This window comes from Pelmatolapia mariae, linkage group LG20 (genome assembly GCF_036321145.2).
Source record: "Pelmatolapia mariae isolate MD_Pm_ZW linkage group LG20, Pm_UMD_F_2, whole genome shotgun sequence".
In the NCBI taxonomy this organism is placed as follows: Eukaryota; Metazoa; Chordata; class Actinopteri; order Cichliformes; family Cichlidae; genus Pelmatolapia; species Pelmatolapia mariae.
In genome coordinates this window covers 22,799,208-22,812,990 of record NC_086244.1, presented here as the reverse complement: position 1 = coordinate 22,812,990, position 13,783 = coordinate 22,799,208, and the positions used below count along the sequence as shown (strand labels likewise).

General features: G+C 40.0%; 1 protein-coding gene across 2 annotated transcripts in view; it reads right to left on the bottom strand.

Moving 5' to 3' along the window:
* Positions 1-137: 137 nt before the first annotated feature.
* Positions 138-13,783, bottom strand: part of slc2a4rg (SLC2A4 regulator) — a 36,602-nt gene continuing 22,956 nt past the window's right edge. Inside the window, exons 4-9 of one of the 2 annotated variants that reach the window (XM_063464548.1) lie at positions 13,227-13,465; positions 10,585-10,685; positions 8,899-9,172; positions 7,759-7,899; positions 5,820-5,947; positions 138-4,484 (exon numbers count right to left, since the gene is read on the bottom strand). In XM_063464548.1, the coding sequence (XP_063320618.1) occupies positions 4,373-4,484; positions 5,820-5,947; positions 7,759-7,899; positions 8,899-9,172; positions 10,585-10,685; positions 13,227-13,465 (995 nt within the window). In that variant the 3' untranslated portion in view covers positions 138-4,372. The remainder of the gene's footprint in view (positions 4,485-5,819; positions 5,948-7,758; positions 7,900-8,898; positions 9,173-10,584; positions 10,686-13,226; positions 13,466-13,783) is intronic. The other variant, XM_063464549.1, reaches the window with a different exon arrangement.

Genomic DNA, 13,783 nt, shown 5'->3' with positions numbered 1-13,783 from the left:
GACACAGAGTGCAAGACATTGACTCTCAGGATCACGTGCCAATAATGGGGAACCACAGAGGTTTGCGACCCCTGCCCCTGACACCCCATTTATTCCATCAGGCAGTGACGATACCCCTCCCACCCACGACCCCGCCCAAAACAAAATACCCCTTTCACTTAAAAAGTTTCGTATATAAAATTTTCAGTTATAAAAACACGTCTTTGCACAGTGCAACCTAGTGCAACTTGATTAGTTCAGTATATCTTTTCCTTTTTGTGTTCTCTTCATTGGCACTTGGTGAAATGGTTAAATTTCTGACGTTAGAGGCCTGCTGACCTAGCTTATGTGAGATGCCACTGGAATAATGCTTTATCGGGAGGATTTATTTTTTCTTTTAAAAGGTGGGGAAATTAATGTTCAATAACAACAATAAGTGCTCGTGTGTGTTTAATGCTTGAAGGGGGAAGTGCTACCATACACAGTGGGGGAAATTATTATTTCATCCCTTGCTGTATTTACAAGTTTGCTCACTTACAAAGAAATAAACAGTGGCTAATTTTTAAGGGAGAATACCAACCAACCAAAAAAAAACCAAAACAAAAAATCCCCCCCCAAAAAACCAACATTACATAAACATAAATTTATTTGCAATCAGTGAGTGAAATAAGCATCTCCTACAACCCAGCCAGAGTTCTGGCTCCAACAGATTGGCTATGTGCCCATGTGGCATACAGATTACAGCCAATCAGTTAGAGATACTCCTTTATCTCCACTGATTGGCTGCACTAGACCTGCACTAGCCTGGAATGAGCTACAAGACCATCAGTAGGAAGGTTGGTGAGAAAGTGACAACTGCTGGTGTGATTCTTGGGAAATGGAAGAAATATAAAATGACTCAATCACCCTCAGTCTGGAGCTCCTTGCAGGATCCTGCCTCACAGCGTGAGGATGATCATGAAAAAGGTGGTGGATTAGCCCAAAACTACACGTGAAGAGTTTATTAATGATCTGAAGACAGTTGGGATCACAGTCACCAAGAAGACCATTGGTAACACACTAGTACGCTGTAATAGACTGAAATGTTGCAGCACCTACAAGGTCCCCCTGCTCATGTAGGCACATGTACAGGCACTAAGTGATTCAGAGCAGGCTTGGAGAAAGTGCTGCAGTGAGGCATCAACTCAACCTGTCATGTTTGGAGGAACAGAAATGCTGAGTATCACTCAAAGAAAACCATCCCCACAGTCAGAGGTGGAAACATTATGCTTTGGGGCTGTCTTTCTGCTAAGAGCACAGGGCAACTTCACCGCATTAAAGGGGCCAATGGACAAGGATGTGTACTGTAAAATCTTGGAAGAGAGCCTCCATCAGTCAGCCAGAACACTGAAGATGGCTCGTGGATGAGTCTTGCAGCATGACAATGACCCAAAATATACCGGCAAGGCAACAAATGAATGGAGTGGCCTAGCTAGTCTCCAGACCTCAGTCCTAGAGAAAATCTGTGGAGGGAACTGAAGCTGAAATTGAGCTTTAAAGTGCCAAACAGAGGCCAAGAAAACTGAGTGGATTTAGAGTTTCTGTAAAGAGGAGTGAGCCAAAATCTCTCCTGAGATGTGTGCAAACCTGGTGACCAACTACAAGTAACGTCTTACCACTGTGCTCGTCAGCAAGGGTTTGTCCATCAAGTACTAAGTCATGTTTTACATGCAAACTTTTATGTAATGTGGGCTTTTTTGTTGGGTATTTTTGGTTGATATTCTGTCTGTCTCCATTAAAATGTAACTACCATTCAGTTCATTTCTTTGTAAGTGAGTGAACTCAGGAGATAAAGTAATTGTTTCTCTCACTCTAATGTGGCATCAGCCAACAACAGACAGCACATGCGACTCTGCGATGACAAAGGACAGCACAGGTGTTTCTATGGCGACAGATGTCTGAAGTCATCCTGTACCTCAGTCAAGGAGACTGTTCAAAGATTGCATTCTCATACGGAGGACAGGCACTCTGTTTGTCATACATTTCTACTGAGATCAGGTAAAGGCAGTGTCGCTTAGCGTCGAGGGCATGCTGCAGAGCTGCATATAAAATCTGCTAACAATAAACACAGAGTTGAATCTCAAAAAAAAAAAAAAAAAAAAAAAAGAAGGAAAAAATATACATCTGTTTTATCTGTCTCTGAGAGAAAAAAAAGTTACCCGTTAAAAGTTTTTTCTTCTTAATGGAGTTGGGTTGTATCAGAATTAGCAGTCCAAAGAATAGGAGATATTACAAACTGCACAGAAGATCCAGCAACACTTTCAACAGTCACATCCTGACACATGGGTCAACTACAAGAGCTCATGACGCCTTACTCACTTTCAGACTTTACCTTCTTTTCTGTGAAAGTAGGTGAAGTTTTGCCAGAAACCTTTATTTTGTCACTAAGAATGTCGGTACTTTTATTTGGCTCAATGGTTAATGGGAAGTATCTTTAGAAGATTATCTTTCATCTCAGTCATCTAAATCTAAAAAATACCTCAGCCAGCTCTGAGAAACTTGATGAGAGATGTACACTATGAACGGGGAAGGGGAATATGCGTAAATAATAATGCAACTTAACAATTGTTCCTGATTTTTTTTTTTAAATAATATCAAAAACAGATCACTACATAGACTACTCATGTCATTTATTTGTCAATTACAAGTGCTTTTTGCCCTTGAAGCTCACAATTTAAAGCTAGTTAACCTTTAAACAGGGACAACCTAAAAAATATCTTGTTTTTATTTTGCTCTCTGTTGCTTATTTCAGATAAATGGGATTTTAAGACGTAACCATTTACTTTAAATTTCCAGTAGCGATGTAAAACGTCCTTAAAGGGGCTATGTTGAGCGGAAAAAAAGAACAATAAAGAATTTAACCTTCTAAAAATCTACCACTTATATTTTATCTAAAGCATGGAAACCTTGGCCTCTCCTTTACTCTTATAGGCCTAATCTGAAAAGTAAGACTTCATTTTGGTAAAATATTGCTACATTAATTGTTTACATAAATCAGTCAATCTACAAAAACCCTGCCCCGCACTGACTTGACTTAATCCTGCTCATTTATTTCCAAATGTTACACCAGAGCAAAAGATCATTTCAGATCTATGAAATTAACTCTGGTGTGCAATGCTGGTTAATGCTAACTATTCCAAATATGGCAGAGTGAGTAACCTGTCCACTTAAAACTGTAAGAAAATGAATTAGAACGCCTGATTGTCATCATCAGGTGGCAATCAAGTCAGATAATAAGTCAGACTGTAAGTTAAAGTTTCAAAGGGCAGTTCTCATTCACGTATCGTCGTGGTAAACAATCTCTTTAAGAGCATCAGCTGTTAGAAGAAAAAACTATCAGCCTTTCAACCTCAACTCAACCACAAAGCAAGACAGATGATAATCAATCCTGCAACTCTGCCAATTGCACAGTGAATCTACTTGTTGCTTCAGCAACTCATTGCTGAAAATAAACTACACAGTATAAGAAACAGATGTCCACTTTTTTTGTTACCGTGATACTTTAAAAGAAGGTGCATATTTCTAAAAGTAGAGAGAAGAACAGAGGGAAATACATATCTTGAAAACATTTTGGTGCGTCACAGGAAATATTTTTGTACCACTTAGTGTGAAGGGTTTTTGTGCAGCTTTGCAAAACAAATATAGCTGTTTGGCTACTCTGAATCTGTGTAACAAACTAGTTGTTTGATACTGGACAAAACGCATTTCGACATGCAGTCAGCCAGACTGCTGAAGACAGCGATGGTAGAGCTTACGCCAAATCTGCTGGCTGTAAGTGAACAGGCTTTTTGCACCTGGTAGGTTTGGAGTCCCTTAAACAGTGACACTGAGAAACAGATATGCTACAGAGGTCTTACAAAGCACATCAGGTGTTAACCCATGATCCGACTTAAAAACAGTAGCTTGCATGATGCTCTTCTGATAAACAACAGAGCATACCCAAAAGCTTATTTGTAGTCTTTAAACAATGCCTTGAGTTGAAGCAATTTGAAAACAAAAACTCAAATCAGAAGGCTTATAATCGAATTTAAATGTTTCTTTTTTTCCTTAACTCAACAGAGTGAAAGTGTTTCAGTCTTAGAACAAAGTATCCAAACCTGCATAAAGAATTTTTTTTTTCCTCTCTCTCGCGAGAAGTTTTTTTTAAATGTTTGTTTTGAAGCATCAGTTTTGTTTTGTCTTTGTGTTTGGAAACGGAAAAGAGTGAAGGCGAAACCCCCTGCTGGGCTGGAGGAAGCAGTGCTGAGAACTCCATTGTGAAGAGACTCCCCTTATTTCCTCAGTGGAAGTGTCCACCTAGCTGTCGCTCCTAGAGGGGAAGAGCTCATATCGCAGACCGAGGAAGGGGACTTTATTAGTCGGTGAATCTCTGACAGGCCTTTTTCCAACGACAGGCTGTGCACCACATGTCTCTCTTCTCCATGCCGTACACCTTTCGGCACTTCTTCGCCTCCCCACGGGGTTTCCTTGGTAACAGCAGATGTGACAGCATAAGGACATGCACATAGACATCCAGACACACACATGGGCAAACGGCATACATATACGTACAATGTGCTTAAAGGTGAGTAGGTACAGTATCTCTCTTTTAAATAATTCAGTATAAATGTGATTCAGTACAAGAACACCATTTTTGAAGAGGCCGATATTATTATACCTATACACATGTAATATCTGACATGGTTCAGCACCTTGAAGAGTAACGCAGGCTTTTGGCAGTGCACAATTATAATTACACATATGATCCAAATGCCATTATAAGAATTTAAAACAGTCAAACTACTTATCAGCAGAATTAAATACTCAGCCCAATAACATCACACTGGTACGAATGTAATCACATTCACACATTCATACATTCACGTTTCAGAAAGTATATTAGTGCAAGCAGCAGTTTTATTCATTTAACCTACTGTGACCCACTGAAATGATAATAGCTTTGTAGCTACAATAGCCACAATTTTACATTTTAGTTCCCAGCCTGAGGAGTTTGCATGGACTTCCTGCAGACTCCTCTAAGGGAACTAATGGGAAGTGTGTTGAAAGCATAGACAATTAAAAAAGGTGGACGTAGCTACCATGACGTCACCAACTGGTTTCTGAAGTCCAGTTTTACACCCTCGAAATGAGCGTTTCTCGCCATCTGACAAGGAGGGGCACGTCTAACTGTGAAACCATGTGCTTTGTCAGCTATTGACTTGTGTTTTACAAGTTGTTAGCCAATGACTACGCGGTTTCATACCACAGATAATGCTCCACTTTTTACAGTATGGCCAAGATTTTCAAAATCTTATTTTTTAAATTCAGTATGACCTAAAACAGGTGAGTGAGCCCATAAACTCACCAGGAAAGTATTTACAAAGGTCAAAACAGAGCGTCATTTTCCCATAGACTTCTATAGAACCATAAGTCTTTTAGCAACCACAGCTTTCGCCATCTGGTGGCCTTTAGATAGAATGCAGGTTTAATTTTTATAACCCAGATGTTATGTAGATGCTTTTTACTGTATATATTTGTAAGCAAAAGTAAGAAAAAAATGCAAAAGAAAGAAAAGATTTCACATTTGATACCAAATGCTGAATCTGCAAACACAGAGAGAAAGAGCCAGTCATTCACACTCCCATCCACACCTATAGCCAATTTATAACACTTTTAGAACACACACGCACACTGCACACAGAAAAGCACCAGCTGACCAACAGTTTAAAATCCCAAACATTCTTCCTATGAAGCAAAAGCACTTTTAGTACTTTGACTCAAGCAGACTTAATCAGCACTCAAAGTAAATTGTGGATGCATACCTGGCTCCTTGTGTTGATTTAGGCGATGGCATAATCAGTGGGTGGTTCTTGTTAACAGTGGCGTGTGAGCTAGGTGCTGGCTGCCTCTTTTCTCCAATGCTAACTGTACGAACATGAGTTGTTGCCCCCTGTAAAAGAGTCATAAGTCAGTTGCTCAATATCATACTGACAGAGAGCAGACCAGCTTCATCAAGAGAAATGATCAGTTATCAAATACTGATTGAACAGACACATGATGTTTATGCAGTTACAACCACATAATGATGACAGCTGAAAAACAGAAAGACACAACCTGGATTTTTCTGCCCCTGTCTTAATGAACTACAGTACCTTAGTGTAGCACAAGACCACACTGTGTCACTCCTGTTAGTTAATAATAGGACAAAAAAGAACAATTGGATAACACAAGATTTGAACAATGTCAGCTGGTCTGATGATTGCCAATTTCTGCTGCCTGCAGATCGTAGAGTGCGATTTTGGCTTAAACAGCATGAAAGCATGCCGCCTTCTATCACTGGACTCCTAAGAAACTTTTTAAAATTCATCACTTCAACAAAGCCTTCAACCTCTAGACTTTTTGATTATTTATATACTATTTTGTAAAGTGTCCTTGGGTTTCTTGAAAGGTGCTATACAAATCTAAATTATTAATATTAATATTAAATCAACAGTTCAGGCTGCTACTGATGGTGTAATGGTGTGTTGCTATACTTGCTCAGGACACTTTGGGTTCCATAGTATCAAACTAATCATAACTAAAACAGCATGACATGAGTATTGCTGAGTATTGTTTCTGATCACGTCCATCTCTTCAGGATTCTGGTGAACCAATTCTATCATGACTGCTTCCAGTAAGATAATGCAGCATGTCACAAAGGTCAAATCATCTCAAACTGGCTTCTTCTTTGTATTCAAAGGGCCTCCACAGTCATCAGATCTCAATCCAATAGAGGTAGTGGGATATGGTGGAGATTCACATCATGGATGTGCAGCCAACAAATCTGCAGCACCCGTAGGATGCCATCATGTCAATATGCACTAAAATGTCAGAGGGATGTTTCCATCACCTCATTGAATCTATGCCATAAAAAATTAGGCAGTTCTACAGACAAAAGAGAGCAATGCAGTACTAGCAAGGCGTACCTAATAAAATTGCAGGTGAACATACTGTTCAGTGGTCTGAGCACCCTTTGGCAAATTACATATATTTCTGAAGTGAAAAGTAAAAATAGCAGTCTTTTCTTTGCATTTTAATGCAGAATTAATGTTCATTTGACATACCCCAAAAAATTCAAAAATACAACAACAAAATACCAATCTAAAAAGTCATTTTTTATGTCTATGTTTCTCACTGTTTTTGATTACTAAGAGCAACAAGATCACTTTGTGGAACGGTGTACTGTGCAACACCTATAAAACACACACACAGGTTTATCACAAATATACAAATGACATTTAAATTTTGCATTTGTTTGGTTCAGACACTGGCACGAGCATGACTTAAAAGTTCTCTGCAACACAACCGTGACAAAACAGGGGAAACTGCCTTTCCATAATTACTCTGCTCCTTCTTCCAGCTCCAGTTTTTCCTACCAGTGGGAAAGCTACCACTATCTACAGTGGAAGACAAAAAAAACTCTGCTTTTCTTTTGCTGGTTGTGCAATCGAGCCTTCATTCAAAGTGGTGGTAAACTCTGTTGGTATCATGTTATAGCCATTGCACTGAGCAAACAAATTGTATTAGATAATGATAATTTGAAACCAACAGAGTCGTCAACTGCTTTAGGTACAGAAACAAAGACTGACACTTCTCTGTATAAAAAGAACATAGCGTAAAGAAGCAAGGACAGGAAAAACAAAAAAGTGAAAAAAGCTTCCAAAAGAGCAGTGGAGAAGTTAAGATGAAGTTAAAAGGGTTGTGAGATAAAGCCTCACTCACCGGGATGCCTTTAAAAATGACAGGAGGGGACTGCCACGACACACTGATGCCATTGCCAGTCCCAGTTCCAGGCCCGATCCCATTACCACTGCCTATCCCAGCCAGCTCAGGACCCACTGGGATACTCACTGGAGCGGTGGCCTGGAACATGGACAGCCATCCCACATAGCCAGGAGAAGACACAACAGAAACGAGAAGGGACAGGAAATGAGCAAAGAGAAACAGAAAATAAGAGATCACAGAGGGAATAGGTTGTATAAATTAGAAAGGAAGGCATATCTTCAGCTTTTAATCTGAAAGGTGCCTTAAACTAAATACTGATTACAAATGTACAACAAAACTGCTAATATTTTTTAATTCACACAAATAAAAAGATTTGAGTGAAAATTTTAGTTAACCAAAACTGGCAGGCACTTGCAATATATTGCACAAACGGCAGTATAAGGAATAGCAGGAAGAATATGAAGTTAGGATAAATAAAAGAGTACGCATACAGTACAATACAGAGAAAATGAAGTAGTCCTATTCAGTTTCTTTGCATAAAAGAAACATCGCAGTTTCTTTAATATGTGTATTCAGTTGTCACGGCAACTAAAAGTGTGATCCTACCTGAAGCCAATGAAAAGGACTGAATTCTGTGAATTCCTAAAGTATTTAAACTTTAACCAAACTTCCAGCTGACACCATGTAATTTTACCTTCAAGGACGGGTCAATAGAAAAGGCGCATAGACAGGCAAGGAAGGCCAATGAGAAGAGGTTTAAGAAGGCATAGATCTAATCTAATAACTAAAACTTTTCTGATATCAAAATGAGCAAAAACTGGATTCGGACTTCATTCGTCATGTGAACTTCTGTCAATATTTGCCAGAAAGTTTTGCTTCTCTCCTTGTTACATACTCCCACACTGGCGTAGGAGCTAAGTAACTCACCCTGGCCTCTTTATTTATTCATTTATTTATTTATTTGTTTGTTTTCACTGATTTCAAAAACTGCCTCTGCACATTCCACATATTAGAATACTGAATCCTAGATTAGTAACATGCCAAATGTTTAATGTTTTGTCTTGGGTTTTTTGTTTTTTTTTTTAAATGCAGCTTCAGCTATTCTGTGTGTCTTGTCTCGCGCTGAATGTGAATTACCTGGTAGGCATGGTCAGTGCGGATGTGGCAGAGTGTGGAGGGAGCTGACTGACTGAGCAGTGAAGGGGCGTGGCACTGCGAACCATTCATGTTGATGTGCTTGGAGTGAGGGACATCGGTGAGCGGTGGAGGGAAGATGGGCGGCGGACCGGCTGTGGTTGGGGAGGTGGGTGTGAGGTTGGACAAGCCCTCCGTGAGGCTGTCCATGTTGACCTCAATCTCTGAGTAGTAGAAGTCCTCTTCTCCATCACTGTAGTCAGAGTCACTGCTTCGCCTACAGGGGAAGGTTATATATTCTCGATTAAAAATAAACATTTAAATTGGTTTTTAAGATAAACTGTAAACATACAAGTGATAATGATAAGAAACCACAAACAGGCTCTCAATACATTACGACGGAATCAAGATAGACACCTATAAACATGGATAGACAAGTTGTTGATTATAACAAAAAAAGTGTACTCTCTCCAACAGAAGGGGGCAGTATAACCCAGTGTGCTGCAAAGGTCCTTAAACATACAAGCTGGGAATTAAACTAACAAAAACAAAAACGAAGTACAACGCCCACAAGAGAAAATAATCCTTCGAGTAACAGTGTCTCTTTCTCTTAACTTAGAATTGCATAAAGGTATGAAATCGCTTTCAAGCCTTCTGTTAGTGATTTCTGATTACCCAAGGCGTACCTGCTGCACAGCAAAAACAGCCACAGCATGACTCATCAATGCCAGTTGACCATATATAATATAATGTGATGTCTTGCAAAAGAAACAACATCTCCATGCACTGTAATAAATTATGGGTTAAGCTGAGAAAAATTGGTCTTAACTGGGCAATGCACAGCTGCAGTCATAATTATTCACCTCCATAAACTTGTGATGTGAATACAATTTATACAACATTTTTCCTTTTGTAATATTCACCTAACCTTTTATGTGCCCTTTGCTTAAGAATGTAGAATCTTCCTTTTTTGGTGTAATCAATTTAGTCTTTCTATCTTTTGAGACAGATCATTTATCTTTGCTGTACTTGCTTCTCGGCTTAAACACCTGTATTTTCAGGATTTATATCTGCACAGCAGGTCTAAATCCCCTAAAAAAAATCTTATTTTTGAGCAGTTAGAAATTCTTACCAGAAAACGAAAACGTTTAACTTGTAAACCTTTGCATACGTTCCATGGCTGAATGGTTTTTGATAGCAAATGCGCCTGTGAGCACCTGTGCAGAGGCACAGTAATTCAATAGCCCAGTTGGACACCATCCAAACTGTGGCAATGTGTGTCACTTTTCTTGTCTTACCACACTATTTTAAAATCACAAGGTATGGGAGTATTATCTGGAGCTGCAGAAAAGAGATTACTAACACAAACAGAAAACACAATGACAGCTTCACAAAAAAGAATATCCGTGTGATCTCTTGAGATTATAAAACACATGACGGTGGTGTGTGTATGTTTAGGTATTTAGCTAAGAAAAGCATGGTGCTAAGTGCATGATACACACAATATAAAAAACTATGTTTGAGAGCCTACAATTTTCTAATCAATTAATCATTTTTTTAAACATCTGACAGCACAATATGAATATGCAGCTGTAATCTGGTCATATTTTACACAAATACGGTGTGCTGAGCCCCGAAGGCAGTAACTCAACACTGTGTGGGTTTACTTTGTAATGACTACGAACTAACCCCAGGTGGATGGTGCGGATGTGTCGCTGGATCCCTGAGGAGGTGCTGAGGACCTTTTCACAGTTCTTCCACAAGCACTTGAACATGACCTTCATTGAGTTCTGCAAGAGACGTTTACCAAAAACAAAACTAAAGTTAGCTGGCTGTTGCAAAATCTTAGCAGTTGTGCTCTGGTTTCTGAGTGAGAATCAAGCTGCAATTAAAACAATAAATAAATGAACACATTTTCTGCATAACACTGTTATGCATGGGATGGCCTGTGTGGCCTCCTCAATAAGAACTGCTCTGTTGAGAAAGAGTAAGAGTACAGTGGGAACTCTTTGGGATGGAATGGGGATATATAGCACAGGAAATAATTCGGTGATTACATAAAAGGCTGGTCACACTGTTTAACAAAACATTCAAGACCTCTCACAAAACTAGACGTGTAATTTGGAAATTTTTATCATAGCTGATCCTCTTGTTTTTTTTGTGATTTTACCAAAAGAAAGAACAACAAAAGAACAAAACATAAGACCTTAGTTCATTTAAATGGGAAGCTGTTAGTTGATGAGAGATAGATTGCCACTTTTTATTTTGACTTATTTTCTTTTTCCACATGTCAGGCCCTGGCAGCTGTCCCTTTAGCAGGCAGGGACCTGCATTGCTGCTAATGGAAGACAGTGGGTGAAAGACAGTGGGTGTGTGCTTTTATTACCTTCCAATAGCCTCTGGAGAAAAAAGGGCAAGAAGAAGAGAACTGAGGGAGGGAGCACGAGAGACAGAGGAAGCAGGGCAAGAGAAGCGAGTTTAAAGCAGGTTTTTAACAATAGTTACGTTAACTTTCTCCTGCACCGCTATTCCTCTGAACTACTTCTCACCGACTCCTACTGCGTACACTTACCCCTAAACCCTTCAAAAACACAAGAGGCCAAACTCCTAAACTCTTTGACTGATGCTAGCTTTATGCACATACCCCATGAAGCTGTTTGCAACAAAAAGTACACAGCAAAGCTAATCTGTAATCCTACAAACAATCACAAATCACTTAATTCTCAAAGCGTTTTTCTTGCCTCTTACCACAGTAACATTAAGACTAGTGAATGCCATGTTAAATAATCCTCTTAATTCAATGCCCGCACAAAAATCAGACAGCCTAAAATCCAGTGGGGGTAGTTGCTGTTAAGAGTTTGTGACAGTTATGTCACAACACAAAGCTAACCAGCAAATTAGCCAACCTTTAAGCCCACTTCCACACAACTTGTTTTTCTATACTTGCCCCAGCATCATCCTACTTAATTTCCTGTCTGCTTATCTATAGAATGGCATGTCCTTGGAGTCTTTATGGTTTTCATATATTCTGCAGCGAAATAATCTTCACTGCTGCCTCACTCCAGGGAGGCTCAATTGCAAACTCCCACATATACAGTATATGAGCTCTCCTTTGTCACCGTATGGCCGGAGGAAATATTGAGATTGATTTCTCCTTCTGCTGCTACCCTGTGCATCAGTTCTCCTTTCCGTCTTTATACCCTCCAACTGCCCTCATTTTTATGCATCCCTTGCATGCTTACTCCCTGCTGTTCATTCCTACACCGTCTGCCGATTTTCTTTCATTCTTATAAAACCCTACCACCTCTTTCCCTGAAAGGACTGAAAAGGCGATTGGAAGCTACTTGACAGCAAAAACATTTTGCTGTTCTGGACTGCTTCTGTAGTACAAAACGGAGGAGGTGAAGTAAAAGCAAGAACATAATCAATCGTTCACACAACCAGAGAGTGGCAGGCCATATGTAAGAGGTTATTTAACCTGCCTAGTGCTTATGTTTGACTGTTTGTGTTGTGGATTTTCTATCTCCTACCCTAGTACTTAAAAATCAGAAAGGTACAGAGCTGTTTGTATACAAGCTCAGCTTGATTTACTATCTTCAGGATGTACTCTATATATTTAGCCTAGACATGTGTTAAATGCTCTTACCCTATAACAGCTGGGATAGCCTCCTGGCCCCTGGGACCCTAAGTTGGATAAGTGGTTAAGAAAATAGATGGACAGATGGGTGGATGAACCGCTGATTATTTCCTATTCAAAACTAAAATTTAATCTGCTTTTTCCTCTTTTAACTTCTCTATGAAACGTTATCAAGTTAACAACAGTCACTTCAAGGGGCTTTATATTGTGAGGTAGAGACCCTACAATAATACAGCAAACACTCCCGCAATCAGGCGACCCACTAAGAGCAAGCGCTTGGCAACAGCAGGAAGGAAAAACTCCCTTTTAATGGGAAAAAACCTCTGGCAGAACCAGACTCAGTGCAGCCATCTGCTGCAATCAGCAGGGGGTGAGAGGAGTGAGACAGGACAAAATACATGCTGTGGAAATGCAGTGTGGTGTATAAACAGAGAGTGAAAAAAAGGTCAAGAAGAAGAAATGCTCAGTGCACTATGGGAAGCCCCCAGCAGCCTACACCAAATCTAAACACAAACTGTAATCATCAGGTGTACTAAGGTGTAGTGAGGTGAAAAAAAACTGTTGAGACCAAAACAAAGTCCAAGCTTCAGAGGTGTGACACCACTGCCTCAAGCCTCAAGCCGCTTGGATGCCACAAAACTGCCCAAGTTAAGAAAGAAAGAAAGAAAGTCAGGACGTAAGCGTTTATCTTTACCTTTCGCTTCCGAGGTATGGGGTCTTCAAACATGAAGTGCGGGCTCTCTGTGACATCCTCACTGCCATCATCACCCTGGGACGAGAGCGGGAAGCTCTTGATGGTATCGTTTAAAAGTGGTGGGGACGGAGTGGAGGGGACTGAATGGTCACTGGCATCCCAGCTCCAGTTGCCGCTGGTCGAACTGCTGTAGCTAGCTGACAGCACCTCTTTCCAAGCTCTGCCGGCCGGCTCGGGGGCTGTAGTTTATACAACACAACAACTTATTGTTATTGGCAAGACGTGACTGAAATGAGGATGTTTTATGTTTGAAGACATACAAATTTGACCATGAACTAAGAGCCAAATGTGAACCAGTGAGGTATGAGAAAAAAATAGTTCTGAGAACAGGTCCATAAAAACAGCAAACTTAGCTGATTTAAATCTGGCCATCTCATGGATGAGAAGACAGCTTTGAGCTTCCAACACAGCTGTTATTTTCAGATCGCTTCCCGTCATCTTCTGACCATGCTGCATACCAGAGTGCCAGCTCAGAGCACTTTGAGTTTTTTTGGCCA